At 21.7% G+C, this 17,689-nt stretch overlaps 3 protein-coding genes across 3 annotated transcripts; 1 reads left to right on the top strand and 2 right to left on the bottom strand.

Moving 5' to 3' along the window:
- Positions 1-859: 859 nt before the first annotated feature.
- On the top strand, positions 860-8,208 carry PCHAS_0607400 (conserved Plasmodium protein, unknown function; the record flags this gene model as incomplete). The annotated part of the gene is made up of 3 exons (XM_016797458.1): positions 860-1,493; positions 1,714-1,766; positions 1,975-8,208. 3 exons carry the CDS (start codon positions 860-862, stop codon positions 8,206-8,208), a joined length of 6,921 nt encoding a protein of 2,306 aa, XP_016653409.1.
- A 906-nt stretch (positions 8,209-9,114) lies between these two features.
- PCHAS_0607300 (conserved Plasmodium protein, unknown function) lies at positions 9,115-11,497 on the bottom strand (the record flags this gene model as incomplete). The annotated part of the gene is made up of 4 exons (XM_016797457.1): positions 9,115-10,689; positions 10,831-11,046; positions 11,237-11,299; positions 11,396-11,497. The coding sequence occupies 4 exons, from the start codon at positions 11,495-11,497 to the stop codon at positions 9,115-9,117; spliced, it is 1,956 nt and encodes a 651-aa protein (XP_016653408.1).
- An 869-nt stretch (positions 11,498-12,366) lies between these two features.
- PCHAS_0607200 (conserved Plasmodium protein, unknown function) lies at positions 12,367-14,382 on the bottom strand (the record flags this gene model as incomplete). The annotated part of the gene is made up of 1 exon (XM_016797456.1): positions 12,367-14,382. One exon carries the CDS (start codon positions 14,380-14,382, stop codon positions 12,367-12,369), a length of 2,016 nt encoding a protein of 671 aa, XP_016653407.1.
- Between the last annotated feature and the right edge of the window lie 3,307 nt (positions 14,383-17,689).

Genomic DNA, 17,689 nt, shown 5'->3' with positions numbered 1-17,689 from the left:
TAGTATGAATGGATTTACTTTATATGCATTTGTATGTACTTGCATACACAACAAAAATTAATACAAATGCATATTTATATGTGTGTGTATGCATATTATATAATTGTGCTTTATTTATATAGATATATGAAATAATGAATTATGCATGAATACTCGTTTGATAAAATAAAGTTATTAAATAGTGATTGATACATATATTTTTATTAATTTTATATTTATATAGACTTAATTTTCCATTTATTATTTATTAAGAACCATTATCATAAAAAATAATAAAAATAAAAAGGGGAGAGCATAATGCATACAATAAACGCAAATTATATTTTCCATATATGTTTTCGTATTTGTTATTTTTGAAATGGATTAAAATTCATTTATAGTGGTGTAATCACAAATATGCCTTTCGTTTTTTTAAATACTTTTTATGAGAATATGCTTAATTCCCACTTATTATCATATTTTATTTTTTTTTTATGTGTATTGCCATTTTTTAAAATAAATTATTGTATAATTTGTTCCAGTTTAATATTTTTATGATATTAAGCACATATTTGTGTGTGTTTGATCGTTTTAAATATATAATGTTATATTATTAAATAGGAGTTAATAAAGATTATATGTGTGTGAAAGGATACATAATATATTTATGCATTTTTTCGTATTCACTTGATATTTTATACAAATTAAATTGCAGATCATTTAATTACCAAATAGTATAAATGAAATAAAAAAGCTAAAAGATAGCATAATATGAAAGCATATTTGTTTTTCTTTTCTTTTTTATTTATACTCATATGCATTATTAAGATAAATTAATTGATTGCATGAGTATAAATTCAAAAGTAAGACAATAAAAAAAATGAAAAGTATTGATAATAATAGTAATGTATATACATATAATATATCTGAAAATGGCAAAAAATTACTAAGTAAAAGTAAAAATATTATTGAAAATATAAAAAGAAAGTACAAAAATGTCAAAAATTTTAATTATGCTGATATAGATAACAATTTTAAAGAACCAAAGAAAGAAAAAGACGACGAAGCAGATACGGCAGTTGGAACAGATCAAGTGCGTAGCTATAGTTCATTTGTAAGTAAAAATAATACTATAGAAAATATTAAAAGTGAAAACAATTTGATAAGCCAACACAATGCTTTATATGCAAAGGATAAAGCTTCGAATGAAGAGATTACAAATACTATAAAAACTAATAGTAATAATAATATTTCGAAGCTTGTAGCTTCTAATAAAATTAGTAGTAATACAAAGTCTAAAGGTGATAATTTAATGACTAATGAAAATAGTAGTAAATATTCCACTTTAAAAAGTGATAATAATTATAATAAAGTAAAATATAATAGTATCACACAAAAAAAAGATGCTATTGGTAATGTTAATTCTAAGAGAAAATTTTATGCATTTGGTGATTCAAAAAAAAATGAACGTGAAGATTTAGAAACGCATGATTCATTACATATTTCTAATAAAAGTAGGCAATAAAAACAATTTGTATTATATTTACTTTACTATTAAAATTTATTATGCATTGTATCTTACTGTAATAGGCATATACATCATTGCAAATATATATTTAGTTGTATTATTCCTTACTTGTGCAATATCTTTTGTTTCATACATTAGACTTATTTTATTTTAATTGCATGTTGTAATATAACATTTATATTTTTTATACTTTTATTTTGTTGCAGAACATACGCATAGTAGACACCGTTCTGAAAATCCAGAAATTTTTTTAAAAAAGGTATAAATATATCATATTTGTTGACTTGTTTTTAATTTTTTTTGTTATTTTTCTTTCATATAATAATCAATACTGCGTTTATTATTGTTGCTGCATATAAGGATTACTTAATAATTATTATATTCATATGGTCTAATATAATTTCATTTTGCATATTTATAATGCTTCTTAAACTTAATACATTATGGTTCTTGTCTTATTTTATTAGGATGCTAAGCTAAACAATAATGGAAATGAAACTTCAAATGATAATATAAATAAAGAAGACAGCAAAATGAATAACTATGAATTATATAAAAACAACTTAAATACTGGTGATTATTTGAGAAAGATGAAAGGATTAAATTTAAAGAATTTATTCAATAGGAATAGAGATGATAATAATAAAAAAAAGGATGAAGAAAACAAGGAAGCAAATTATAATTTTCAATATAATAATAGAAATTATAAACGAAATGATGATAACAATCAAGAGAATGTAATGAAAAATAATATCAGATATAACTCTACAAATTCGGATATGCCTAAACATAATAATACAAATAAAATTGACCTAAATATGTTATATAATAACAATATGGACAAATTAAATAGTAATTTATCAGCTTATAATGATACAAACAAATTAATTGAATTACAAGAAAAGTATAAAAATAAATATCGTTATGAAAAGGATCTTCCTAATCATACAAATGACACTAGAGGAAAATCAGATAATAATCAAATAAAAGACAATAACTTATATTTTAACAATGCAATGCTATATAATAATAATGCTAATAATAATGACAATAATAATATGAAAGCAGAATACAATAATTATAATACTAATATGAATAATAATGATGGTAATGAGCTTAATTCTAAAAATAATTTAGTAAATAATAAGTTGAACCAAAATAATTATACAAACGAAAAAGATGATATGACAGAAAAAGAGCTAGATAGTTATAGTAATTTTAATTTCAATAATGATAATAGAAATAAAGCCTCTAATCAAAACGATCTAATAAATAAAAAATATAAAAAATTAGAAAGCTTGATGAATATTAATAAAAACAATGATGATGAGAAAAGGAAACACAATTTTAATTTGAATGATATTAAAAATAATTATTTTGATAATTTTTATAAAAATAAAAACAATGAAAATAATGAATATAAGACATATAAACCTAGACGCTCGAACTCCAGTAATGTTCATACAAGAAAACATGATATCGGAAAAATTAATAACTATTTAAATTATGCTGATGATATGCAAGCTAAAATAAACTATTATAACGAGGGAAAGAGTGGAAATATGAGAGCATATGAAAAATATATTAAAATGAAAAATGAAAATAATAATATTCTTATGAACAATAACACACATAATCTTACCATGAATGATTTAAATGGAAACACAAATGGTAATATAGAAATGGGAAATAATAATGAAGCCCAAAATGGCAATAATAACAAGACAAACGATAATAATTTAAATAATCTGAATAATAATTACAATGAAAATACGTATCATAATCGAAATGAAAGCAACTCAAAAGTTGATCATGATTTAGGAAAATTAAGAAATTTCGATTTAAATGATATACGAAAAAAACATTTAAATTTATTTAATAATAAAATGGAAAACGAATCAGCTTATACAAATAAAATGGATAATATTATGAATGATAAAAATGAAAATTACAATTATAGTTTTATTAATGAAAAAAATATAACTAAAAATTTAACAAACAATGATGATGATGCATTAAACTTTGATAAAAATTTTCGAAAAAAGACGGACATTAAAAGTATTGTATGTGTATGTCAAGCAAGTAAGCAGATGGCTAGATTACAATTGCATATTGAAGAAAGCAGACAAATGCTCGAAACAGAAAAAATGTTATTAAAAAAGAAAAAAGAAAATTTTGAAAAGAAAGTGGGAATGCTGGCAGATAAAGAAAAAGAAATAGATAAGATCCATTCACAAATTAAAGAAAAAGAATTATCTATTAATAAGAAGCATAATGAAATAGATGAAAAAGAGAAATATGTGAATTCCATAAAAAGTAAATATGATAATGCACAAAAAGAGTTGCTAGACAAAATGAATGAATGCATTCTTATTGAAAATAAATGCAAGAATAAATTATATGAATATGATGAAAAATTTGGTGAATTTAATAAAAAAATTAAAGAAATTGAAGAGCGAGAAAAAGAGATTGAACAAGAAAGAAAAAATATAGAAAAAAAAGAAAACATGTTAAATGAAAATAGACGAGAAATCGATGAAGAAAAAATAATGAATATGAAAGAAAAAAATGAACTTGAAATGTTAAAAAAGGAATTAGAATCGTTAGAAAAAGAAAAGAAGAAAATAATTGATTGCGAATATAATAATTTACAAAATAAAGAAGAAGAATTAAGACGAAACGAAAGAAATAATTTAATAAAAGAAAATGAATTAAAAAATAGAATAGATAAATATAATGAGTTAATTGATGAATTAAATAAAAATAAAAAAGAAATAGAAAATGATAAAATGAAAATGCTAAATGATATTCAAGATGAAAGAATAAAAATTATGAATGAAACAAATAACATAAAAAAAGAGCATGAAAAGGAAATTAATTATATGAAAGAGGAAATTAAAAAGGAAAGGATTTCAATGATTAATGATGTCGAAAAAATGAAAAGGTTAATGCTAGAAGACATTGAAAATACAAAAAATATGATGTTAGAGGATATGGAAAAAGAAAATGCAAAATTAAAAGAAGAAATAGAAAGTGATAAAAGAATGATGATGAAAAATATCGAAGATGAAAAGGAAAAATATAAAAAATATTTAGAAGAACAATTTAATGAAAATTTAGAAAAGGAAAAAACAGCATTACAAAAAAAATATGATGATGAAAATAACAGATTACAGACAGAAATTAATAATGAGAAAAAAAAAATTAATAAAGAGAGAGAGAATTTAGAAAAACAGAAAAAAGTATATGAAGATGAATTTCGTAATAAATGTGAAAAATATGAAGAAGATATAAGAAAAAAATACAATATGCTAGAAGAAGAAGAAAATAATATGAAATATCGTATCATGAAAGAACAAGAAGAATTGGAAAACTACAAAAAGGGTGTGTACCTAGATATAGAGGAAGAAAAAGACAAATTATATGTTCAACAAGAAAAGATCAATTTAGAGAAAGAAAATTTATTAGTAGAAAAGGAACAAATTGATATTGAATTAAAAAATTTTAAAAATTTCAAAGAAAAGGAAGAAAATGATATTAAAATTCGTATCATAAATTTATCTCAACAAAAAGAAGACTTAAATAAAGAAAAGGAAAATATCGAAAAAGAAAAAGATAAATTAGAAAAAATAAAATATGATTTAGACGCAAGAGAGGAAGGTTTAAATAATGATAAAATTCAAATGGAAAAATCTCGAAAATTATTTGATGAACAATTAGAAAAAATTAAAAAAAATAAAGAAGAGCTATTGAATTATGATAGAGAATTAAAAACGAAGGAAATGGATTTAATTGAAAAAGGTACAGAAATAAAAAATAAAGAAAATGAATTAAATAAAAAAAAAGAGAAATTAGACTCATTAGATAATGAATTAAAAAATTATAGTTCAAAATTACAAGATCGAGAAAAAAAACTTAAAGACAAGAAAAGTGAATTACAAAAAGTTAAAGACCAATTAGTTGATTATAAAAACAGTTTAAAAGAAAAGGAAATGCAGTTCCAAATGATTGAGAAAAGAGAAAAGGAATTGCTAGATGAACAGACAGTTATTCAAATAGATCGAAATAGTTTAGAAGCAGAAAAAAAACAATTTTTATTAATAAAAGAGAAACATGAAAAAGATACTGAATATATACAAGAACAATTAAAATTGTTACATGAGCAATTAAAAAATAAAGACAAGTCTCTTAAAGAAAAAGAAAATGAAATTAATTTATTAAATAAATTACAAGATTGTAGAAGTAAAAATGGAAAGGGTGCTATTATATCATTAAAAAATTATGATAATAGAAAATTGAATGTTAATTTATCCAGAATGAGTGTATCAAAAAATAGAGTCAAAGCTAAAGCAATTGGAAAAAACAAATTTGATATTATTAGAAGAACAAGAAGAAAAAGTATAAATTATAATTACAACAATCTCGAAATTAATAATAGTATACAATATATAGATAGTGTGATAAATGAAAATTTTAAAAATAAACCTTTCTTAAAACAAAAAAATAACTTAGAATTATCAAATGAAACTTTTATGCAAGAGCAAGGGAATAATAATATGAATTACAAATATGGAAATGATACCTATGATAATAGTATGTCTGATAAAAATAATAGAAATGTTTCTAACAACCCCATAAAAAACACTACGGATTATGGAAATAATGTGGAAAATATTGGTGAACAAGAAAGAGAAAACCGTAATCAAAAAATATCAAATGAAAATGATTATTATGAAAATAATTACAACAATGGAAACGATAATATTAACCATGCTAATGAAAATAAGAATAATGCTAATCAAAGAAATAAGAAAAAATATCCCCCCAAACCAAGAGCAAATTTTGAAAAGGATTCATATAATATGAATAATGGCACCAAGCCTGAACGAAACGATAATTTTAACGAGCTATATAATGATAATACAGCAAATTATAAGAAAAAAGATAAATATGATAATGATAATAATTACGGTGATCGTATGAATTATAATAATAACGATAATAATACAAAGAATGGAAATGCTTATGAAAATAATAACAATGTTGGATATAACAACAGCTATAATATAAATAATATGAACACAAATATAAAAATGGGAAAAAGTGATTTCAATGAAACAGTAAAATCTAAAAATGGCTTACGCTCAAATTTTCAAGACACCAAAGATCAAGAAAATAATATGTTAGCCTCATTAAATGTAAATAATTTAATTGAATCAGATATTATCGACACAAAGAGTAATTATGGTTATTATCCAGATAATCATAATGACAAGTATGCAGAAAATGAGTCTAATAGAAATATTATGTGTATTAACAAGAATATTAATTTTATAGATAATGATGTGAATAATATAAATAATAACATAATCAATATAAATAGCAATTTGTATAAAATGAATAGTAATGCCTATGAAGAAAATGATTCTTTTGCGGGTGAGCATAACAACAAAAATCGTAATAAGCACAGTAGCCAGAACAACAATGGAAATGGGACATCTAATAAAAATCAGAACGAAAAACCATCTTTAAATCGTCTTGATAATTTAGTAAATCAGAATATGCAATCTGTTAATCAAATATCAAGCTTAATGCAAAGTGGCAAAAAAACGAATAGCAATACAATGAATAAATTAAATTCAAAAATGAAAAATTATAATTCATTAAAAGATACAAAAAGAACCAATAATGATAACTACTATGATGATAATAATGAATCACCAAAAAAAGAAGACAATTTTAATGAATTTTTAGATGAATTAAATGATGGAAAATCTTATAATTCTAATTTTATTGAAAAAGGAGATGATGATTTTTATTACAATATGGAAAAATCTTTGAATGATAAAAGTATGAACGAAACTTATGATCATAAGAATCGAAATAATTATAATACAACAAATAAAAATATGGATCGAAAAGTGCATACATTAAAAAATAATAGTAATAACACAAATTTAGTTGCTGCCAACATTGGTTCTAACCATAATAATGATAATAATACAAAGCATAATGTCCATGCTAATAGAAATAATAGCGAACGAAAAGATAACGCCAATGTATCGGCAATGCCTGGTAGTAACAATAATAATATTAAAATGGGTATGGATAATAATGGATATAACAGTGATAGCAATTTAACGAGGAATCAAAACTATTTAATAAATGAAAATTATAACTCAAGGCGAATGAATTCACATGCCATTGAACAAGACAACTACAATAAGCAGAAGGGGTACAAAAATAATAATGATAATGATTATACCAATTATAGAAAATATGGAATGGAAAATAAAAAGGATGAACTATTAAGTAACAATTTTAATAGAGCCCAAATTGTAAGGAACCATGATAATGAAAATAATAATGCTAATATCCATAAACATAACAATAGCAATGATAGTAATAAACTGAATGCATGGAATCAAAATGGAAACAAAAATACAAATATGGTGGGAATAAAAGGTTTTATGAGAGAGTTACAAAATGAAAAAGATTCATATAACAATGGAGCAAATACCACAGAAAGTAATAACAGGAATATAGCACAAAATCATAAAAATTATAATACCAAGTATATAAATTCTGCAAATCCTTCTGATTCAGGTGCACAAGCAAATAGTAATAAAATAATCGAACAGTTAGACAAGACATTAATGAACAAATCCATTGTGATGAATAAGAATAAAAAGAAATTTTAAAAACATATGGCATTGAAGAATAAAATAATAAATAGTGATGATGATAAGTATTAGAGTATGAACACATGTGATTATATAAATATTTTTGAGACTACTAAATGGCGTGACTTTATGCCAAAGAAAAAAATACTCTCAAACCAATGAAAAGATTGGAAAATACAGTGTCCTAAGTTTTGGATAATTAATGTTTTCTTTTAACAATCCAAATACGGAACTGTAATCCTCGTTATTATTACTGCAACTACTAATAATAAAGGTAGTAGTAGTATTTCATTATTATTCGTTTCGTCATTATTAGCGTTTATTAGTGTGTTTATTTCGTATGTATGCATATATATTTATATGAGCATACAAAACTATATAGAGTTTGATATGCATATAAACATTTATATGCATTTTTGAAGATGTTATCTATTATAATAGCATTCAATCCAATAGTATTTTATCATTTTTTTCTTTATTTATTGAAAAATGTTCGTAATAATTTTTAATAAAAGTTATAATTTGCGATGCTTTTAAAATATTATTATTGAATTGTATTGTTTTAAAACTTGTTTTTATTAATTTTTTTTTTTTTAACAATAGCATATAAAATGTTTATGTCTTATATGCAAAAAGCTCATTTTCAATTGGAGCAATTTTATATTTATTTGATAAAAATAATGCACATTGATATTTAAGGGGTATGATGTAAGATATAAAAATAAATGTAACTATATGATTACAAAATGAATTATCTTTGGTATGGCTATTTTTAGTAACCTTTTTTATGTTCTATATAATTTAGGGGGTTCATAAATAGTTATATTTGTATGAACACGCATGTTAATAAAGCAAGACATGGATTTATGTATATATTTGTTGTTTATAGTTGAATATGTTTTGGGCAATCATATTTTTATGTGATTAATCTAATACTCCTCTTTTTTTTATATTTTCACTTACATAATTTATAAAGTTTTCGATATTTTCTAATTCTGATCCATTTTTATAATTGGGTATAATATTGTTTGGCTTTATATTATTAGGGTTATTAATAAAATTCATATTTTCTTCATAATTTTCTAAAAAATTAAGTTCTTCAGCATAATTTTCAAATGTATTCATTCGCTCTATGGGTATGGCACGTTCATTATTATATTTATCAGACATTTGAAGTACCTTAGGATTATCCATATAATTTTGTTCATTAAATCTTTTCATATATTCATATTCCTCAGCATGATCATCATTTTTTATATTTTTCTTATCATCATTATTCGATGATCCATATTTGTTATGATCCGTTGAGTATGTTAATTTATTTGTGGAATATTCCATTTGGTTAATTTCGTAATTCTCTTGATTTTCATTTGGCATTGCATTGTTTTGTTCATTTTGTTTATTTTCTTGCCTATTTTCTTGCCTATTTTCACCCCCAAACATTTCATTAAATTCCATAGTTCCATGATATTTTGGAGTTTCATTTTTTTCGTTTTCATTTATATAATGTTCTTCAAGAATATCTTGTTCAAACCTTTTAAAATCTTCACAAAAACTATCACTATTAGAAATATGATCTTTACTTTCCGTTTCATTATTAATTATTTCATCATAACTTCCACTAAAATAGCTAGATATATTAAAATTTATATTGTTCTCTATTACTTCATCTAATTCTTTATTTCCGTTTTTCGCTTTTTCACAAATATAGATATCATCTATGGCTTTATCTGTTTTCGAATTTAAATTATTCACATGAAATATATCGTTTTTCTTATCCGTATATTCACTATTGGGTGTGTTACCTTCTTCATTAAAGCTACTTAAAATGTAATGACTTAATGAATTTCCGTCTTCTAGGAATTTTTTTTCATTTAAAATTTCTTCTTCCTTCATGTCTTTAACTTGTTTATCCTCTGAAAATGCATTTTTTCTATTTATTTTTTGTTTATCACATAAATTTTGGTTTTCTTCTTCGATTTTTGTATTTAGGGGGTATAGGTCTTTTTCTTTATTTTCATCAAGTGCTCCAATATTTATTTGTATTTGTTCATAAAAAGAATTTTTATTTTCAGATTCTGGATTATTAAGATTGTTATTGTTATACCTATTACTATGTATATCGTTTTCAATTTTGTTTACTTTACAACTTTCATCATTTTTATTAAAATGAAGATCACTAATGTTTAAATCGGGGTGTGTCTCATTTGATTTTATAATTTGAGAATTGTTTGAGCTTAAATATATAGAATTTTCATTTAATTTATCTTCACAATCTATATAAGGAATACTTAAATAGCCCATTGCGAATATTTCTTTTTCGATTTTTCGCAAGTCATTGTTCGGGCTATTATTAGTATATATAGTTTTATCAGCTTTATCAAGAACTTTACATTGGTAAATATCTTCTATATTTAAATTTTCATTTGTTTCATCTTTTTCGCTTTTTACCTTTGGTGTGTTAACATTTTTATCTGAAAACATCATATAGGCATACTCCTTTAGGGAAGTCAAAGAAATTGTATATATTCGATGTATATGAGCAGAATAGCATGAACAGGAATAATATAAAGTGATAATGTGCCAAACAAATAAATACTTATGCATGTGTAGGTGTGCATATTTTTTATTTCAATATACATTTAATTTAATGGAGTGTCTTTCCTTTTTATCGATCTCATCCTTTTTCAGTAACAAGTTTTTGAAGACCTTATAAATGCATTGGTAATATTCTTGTTCATATAAAAAAATATCTATAAAATAACTATTGTATAACTCCTTTGTTTTTTTCAAATCCTCTAATTCGAGTTCTTCTCTTTTCTTTTTAATTTCATTATACAGCTGTTCCTTTTCTTTCTACATATAATGTGTTAAAAATTAAGGAAATCAAAATGGAAGAAATAGTAGGAAATAGAAAATGCAATTGAAAAATGTATTAACCTAAAAATGGGCATAGTTTGTGGACATGCACATTTTTATATTTCAGTTTTACACTAGAATAAGACACCACACATTTTGAGAAGAAGCAAAACTATTTATTTCTTACATTAAATAAATATCTATCAATGTAATATGCTTTATTTTTTTTTTCATAGGACGCCTTCAAATCCTAGAGTCGTTTACAAACAATAAATGTTTCATTCATTGTGTTGGTACTAATATTTTTAATGTTTTTTTATGTTAGTTTTTCCATTTTAATTCTTACATTTTTATATTCTTTTAATTTCTTTAACTTTTTTTTATATTTTTCTATAATGTAGGAACATTTTATTTGAATTTGCTGATCAGAATTGAGTTCTAAAGACATTTTGGTTTTACAAAAAATGATCTCAAATTGTTTAATTGGGTTTGGACAATTTATATATTTTTTAATTGTCAATATAGAATGAATGCACAATAACTTGATAATATGGTCATACTCATATTTTATTTTTTTGATAAAAAGGCAAAGCTTAATAGGTATATAAATATAGTAGTCTCTTTTTTTTATGAAAAAATATGTGAGCTAATAATAATACAATAATTAAGTGCGAAAGATGGGTAAAAAATATATGTATATATAAGAAAAATTTTCTATAAATTTTCAACTGTTTTTTATAATATATTTTAGCATTCATTTAAGATTTATTTTTATATTTGGATTATTTTTATTCTAAATTTATTTATCATATTTCAATTTCTCTTATCCATAAAATATGTAATGCATTTATGCGTGTGTAGAGTATATGTGTTAATTTTAAACTTTTATGAAAAAATTATTTGAATTTTTATTTTTTTTAAATATTCAATTTAAAGGATATATTTTAATGCAACATAATTTGTATGTTTTTAACACAAAATATAATATTCAAAATATGCAACTTAAGAAAAAAAGAGAAAAAAAAAATGGAAATAGACATGTAGGTATAATAAATTTGGATATTTTGCAAAGCTTCAAAATTGTTAATATTCTCTCTTCATTATATTTTTATTTTTGTATTTACTAATTTAATGATATATAAAAATTTCACTATTTTTATTTATTCATTTTTATTATATTTATTAAATCTATGATCAATGAGGATGCTGAAAATGTCTTGAAGTGCCAAAAAAAAAAAATAATAACAGCAGTATGAACAGTAATAATAATTAAGTTCTTAAAATGGTTAGCTCAAGCTGATGTCGTTTTTGCTTTGCTTAATATCTGCTTGGCACTTTTTCTAAAAAGTTATTAATTATATTGTTAGCATATGAATTATTTATGATAATATTTTGATGAACTTTATAAAGTGATTTAAAGAAGTTATACCTAGACATTTTGAGATCATAAGTATTACTTTCAAAATTATTTTGTAGACTTTTTATTAACCATTGTTCGTTTATAATTAATTCTGTTATATCATAATTAATAATTTTTTGTAAAAGCTCATAAATATTTATTTGGATAATTGTATCACTAATTTCTTTTAAGACTGTAATAATTTTTTTAAAGAGAAAATCATGAACAATCTTTTTAAAAAAATCAGAATTATTACATTCATATGGTAAAATTTTGATCCAAATATTTATGGCATGTCTTAAAACATTTGTGTGTGCATGTGTATTTATTGTATTTATTGCAGTTATATATATATTTGGATTTATTGATAAAAATATTTTACTGGCTTCATTTATGGAAAAGAAATAACCAAAAGCTTTTAATCCTATAATTAGATTTTCATTATTTATACAACTTGTATCCGAGATATAGTCATTTATTTTTTTAATTAAACAATTGGAATGTGCATTTATTACAACATTTAAAAGTTGTGGACTCATATTTGAATATGAAATTAATGAATTTAAAATATTAATATGTAAAATTTCTTCATCCAAATTATTTAAATCATTTAAAATGATGTGGAGAAAATAGGTATTTTCAAAAGCATTACAAAAATATTTATTTTGTGCCAATTTTGAAAATATTTCTAATACATTGATTTTTAACAATAAATCATTTTTTAAATATATTATAATTAAATATTTATATATATTAATTTTAATCAGCTTACAAACATCATTTATATTTAAATTATTTTTATCCATGTTATATTTTAATATTTCTTTATCAATAAAAGAGACATCATCAGAGGTGTAACATGTTTCAAAAGCTTGGGTATTATTATTATATAGGTTTTGTACTACATTTTCAATGTCTTTTATTTTTTTTTCATAATTTATTGAATCATTTTCTGGTTTGGATTCCAATTTAAAAGCTTCATAAACATAGGAATTGTTTAAATTTATACAATCAATTATTAAGTCGAGAAGTCTTAGGCGTTGTATAATATCGGATTGTTCAAGATTTTTTTTTAATTTTTTTAAAAAATAATAATCAAATATTTCATTTACTTGTTTATTTTCTTTTATTAATCGTATAATAATATCATTTGCTCGATTAAATGAGCATAAGGATTTGCTAAAGATACACATTTTTATCATTTTCAAATGTGCTGTGTCATAATATTCACCATCCTCTATTAAATATTTTTTTAAATTTTTTAATGTAAATATTTGAATATAAATATTTTGCATATATATTGCTTTTAATAATAACTTATTAATATTTTCATTTGAGAAAATTAATTTCCTTCCTAAACTTAAATCAAATAAGTTTTTTATAATATAAGCAATTATAATTAATGTTATTTGGGAAATTTGAGATTTATCAAAATTCATATCATATATTTTGTAACTTTCATCATTTTCTTTTTCAACTTTAAGTGTATCAACTATATAATTTATTATTTCGGTATCATTTGTTTCGTTACTAAAATTGTTAGTATAAAATGATTTCAAAAAATTGTTTAAATATTCAAATGTCTTTTTTATTTTGTCATCAAACATTTGTTCACTTACATTTGGATCGAAATAATTAATTGGCTCTTCTTCTTCTTCTTCATTTTCTATTCTAAATTTTTTATCATTGTAAAATGAATTTGAATTCGATTGATCTATTTCATTATCGCTTTTTAAATAGTCACTGCTTATTTCATAATTATCAAAGTTACTATTTTCGGAACCTAAGTTTGAATAATAGCTATATGAAAATATGAGATCTTCGATCTTTATATCCTTTTGTAATTTTAAAACTAGTTCGTTTGTAAAAACTTTGTTATAATAGCCCTTTACTGCATTCAGATCTAAGATAGTAGCATGCTGACCTTTGGGCATTTTGTTTAGTATGGCAAGAAAAAATATGTTGTTAAAAATATGTAATGATATATTTTATTGTAGAGCTGTATAGAAGTATGGAAATATTTATTAAAATAGTAATCTACTTTATAAATAATCAGGTATGACCCTTTTTCAAATAAAATATTATTTGTATATATATTGAAACGATTTGGAAAAGGATTTTTATTTCACATATGTGTATTGTTATGTATACATATTATATTACTTAGCTGAGCTAGTACATAAAAAAAATACAAAATTATATGCACATTTATACATAATATCTATAGTCCCAAATAGCGATATAATAAGTATATTCTATAAATATTGGAATATATATAACTGTTTGCTAAATTTAATGTTTTCTTTTCGTACATTACATATTGATAATTAAGAAAATATATTATTTCTTTTTTTTCATATATTTTTCTTTTATTATAAAAATTTTTTGTTATATAAAAAAAGGATAGCTACACAGTTAGTTCGGTTATAGATATAGGCATAACATCAAAAATGAATATTTTTTTTTCTTATATGTTATTTATAGAGTATAAAGCATGAGCATATAAAAAAGGGAAACGGAATATAAATATTTTTTTAAATATTTAAACAATTATAATAAAAAAAAATAATAGTTGTTAGTATAGTATAAATATAATAAGCATTAAAATAATTGAAGGGAAGGGGGGAAGGAGTAATTTTAAAAAATGCCAAATTGATTTGTTCTTTTCTTATAATAGCAAAGTGTAAACATATTCATATATATAATCTATATTAAGAATATTTGAGTTTGATAATATTATTTCTTTGTCAATATTTAAAGTAACTATTTAACATATTCCCTTCCCCAAAATATATACACAATAAATAGTGGTGCCGCATATATTTTTATGATAATAAATTATATTAACCATGTAAGGAAAATAAGAATACTAGTGAGGAAATTATCCAATATTTAAAATAACTAGGCTAAGAAATAACTATATATATATTGTTTAAGTTATATAGATACCCCACAATTTTAATTATTCGTATGTGTGTATATATAATTTAGTTCACCACCATTATCCTTTAGAATTATGTGCATTTTCAAGTGAATGTAAATAAATGATAAAGACAAGATCGAGTAATTTACATTAACCTGTTAATAAATTTGTTCTATAACGACATTTTATGGATATAATTATATTTACAATTTTATTATTACCATTATTGTGTAAAATAAAAACAAAAATAATTAATAATACCATGGTTAATTAAAAGCAAATTATTTATTAAACTGCTTTGAATATTAAAATGTAAGAGGTAGCTAAAAGGTCTTAGTGTTTTAAGAAATTAAATATGCATACATTTGTGTGATATTTATAAGATAAAATTTATGTTACTTTAAGTGTAATTATTTAAAATAATTTTATATTCGCCTTATTAAAGTCAGTATATTTACAAACCATAAAACACATTTGATAGCTTATTGAAAAGGTTTTCTTTCTAATATAACATTTAAAATAAAAAAAAAATAAAATAAATAAAAGCTTTCTATGTAAAAATATAGTGTTATATTTTTCATCAGTATAAACGTATTTTGTAAATGTTTGGATAATTTTATTTAATGTATTAGTAAGCCATATCGAATAATTTTTATATTAAGCCATACTAAAATTATTGCATAAAAATTTGCTATTTGTTTTTTTTTAATTTATATTCCCATATTCAAAATGGATAAAAGAAAAGGCTTTATTATGCTATGATATATTTATGGGGTATAATAAAAAACTGGATAGGGCATAACTTATTATATTGCATATATTTCCATTTATTTATATTATATTTATTTATACATAATAAAAAAATCCTTAATGCAAATATATATCTTGCTTAAATTAAAAATATGGTTCATAAAATTTATATACATATGCATATTACTATTCTTATTGTAAAAAATATGAATATATTGCCAATAAACGCCCCTACTTATTTTATATATCAAACCAAAAAAAAATTTTTTTTAAATTAAGCTGTGTATCATTATATATACAAAATAATCACATTATATATAATTAGCATAAAAAATATATTATGCTTATATGTAATAATTATATTAAGCTTCATTATAATATATACCCAGAAAATAATATATTTATTTGAATATTTAAATATATATAATATCCAAAATAAGGAAAACATTTGAAATTAAAAAATTGTTATATTTTACTTTACATTATTTGTAGATTATTGTTAGTAGATATATATACATTTATATATATATTCATTACATTTATCTTATATTTTGATGTTATACTAAAAAATTAATATTATATACCCCCACAATATTTATATATTGGCTATATATATGTAAAAAAAAATTGATAATACATAAAAAGAAAATTTTTCAAATTATATATTTGAGTACCATATTTAAATTTATGCAATTGAGGAATGTTTAAAATAAATAATACAATATATATGAATAATTACAAACGAAATTCAATGAGGATTTTCAAAAGTGAAAACAAATTTAAGTGTAAAAATTATATTAAGTATGCAAACAATAATAATATAATGCAGATAAGGCATAATCTTTCATATACCCACAATACAGATGACATATAAAATATATTATGAAAAAATGCATGTATAGTTATATTAGGAGAATGTATAAAAACATGTGAACAAACATATTAAATCATTCGGAATACCGATGTTATAGAGAAGTTGCTAAATTTGCATATACTGTAAAAAAAATATATAAATAACACATTTTTTTTTTGTTTCACTCTATATTTACATACCCACTACCTATATTATTTAGTATATATTTATATATATACATTTGTGTGGGTCTATATATTTTTGTAATATATATATGATTTTGTTTGAAAAATAGAAAATGAAAAAAAAGAGTTGAAGAAATTTGAAAAAATTAACATAATAACAGTTTTGTAAACGTAAAAATATTGTTATTCCCCTTTTCATGTATAAATATATATACATATTGAATCAGAAATGCAGCATGAGCAAAATATTTTTATTTAATTGATAATATATTACCTTATGTGTGATAAATATTTTTGATTTGTGACAGTTGCTATACAGTTTTCAATTCTATTTAAATGTATGCATTTGCTTTGGGATATTTGGATGCCTCTTTTAATTAATAAAAATATATGAACAGTCATAATTTATAGAAGATCAAATGTATTAGAGTTCTATCTTTTTATAGAAATTAAAATGTATACAAGAACTAATAATAATAACAATAGAAATAGAAACAATAATGATATATTAATTATAGAATACTAGTATA

The sequence above is a fragment of the Plasmodium chabaudi genome (assembly GCF_900002335.3).
Source record: "Plasmodium chabaudi chabaudi strain AS genome assembly, chromosome: 6".
Lineage (NCBI taxonomy): Eukaryota > Apicomplexa > Aconoidasida > Haemosporida > Plasmodiidae > Plasmodium > Plasmodium chabaudi.
Note: the sequence above shows the minus strand (reverse complement) of the source record. Positions and strands in the feature narration are given on the sequence as shown.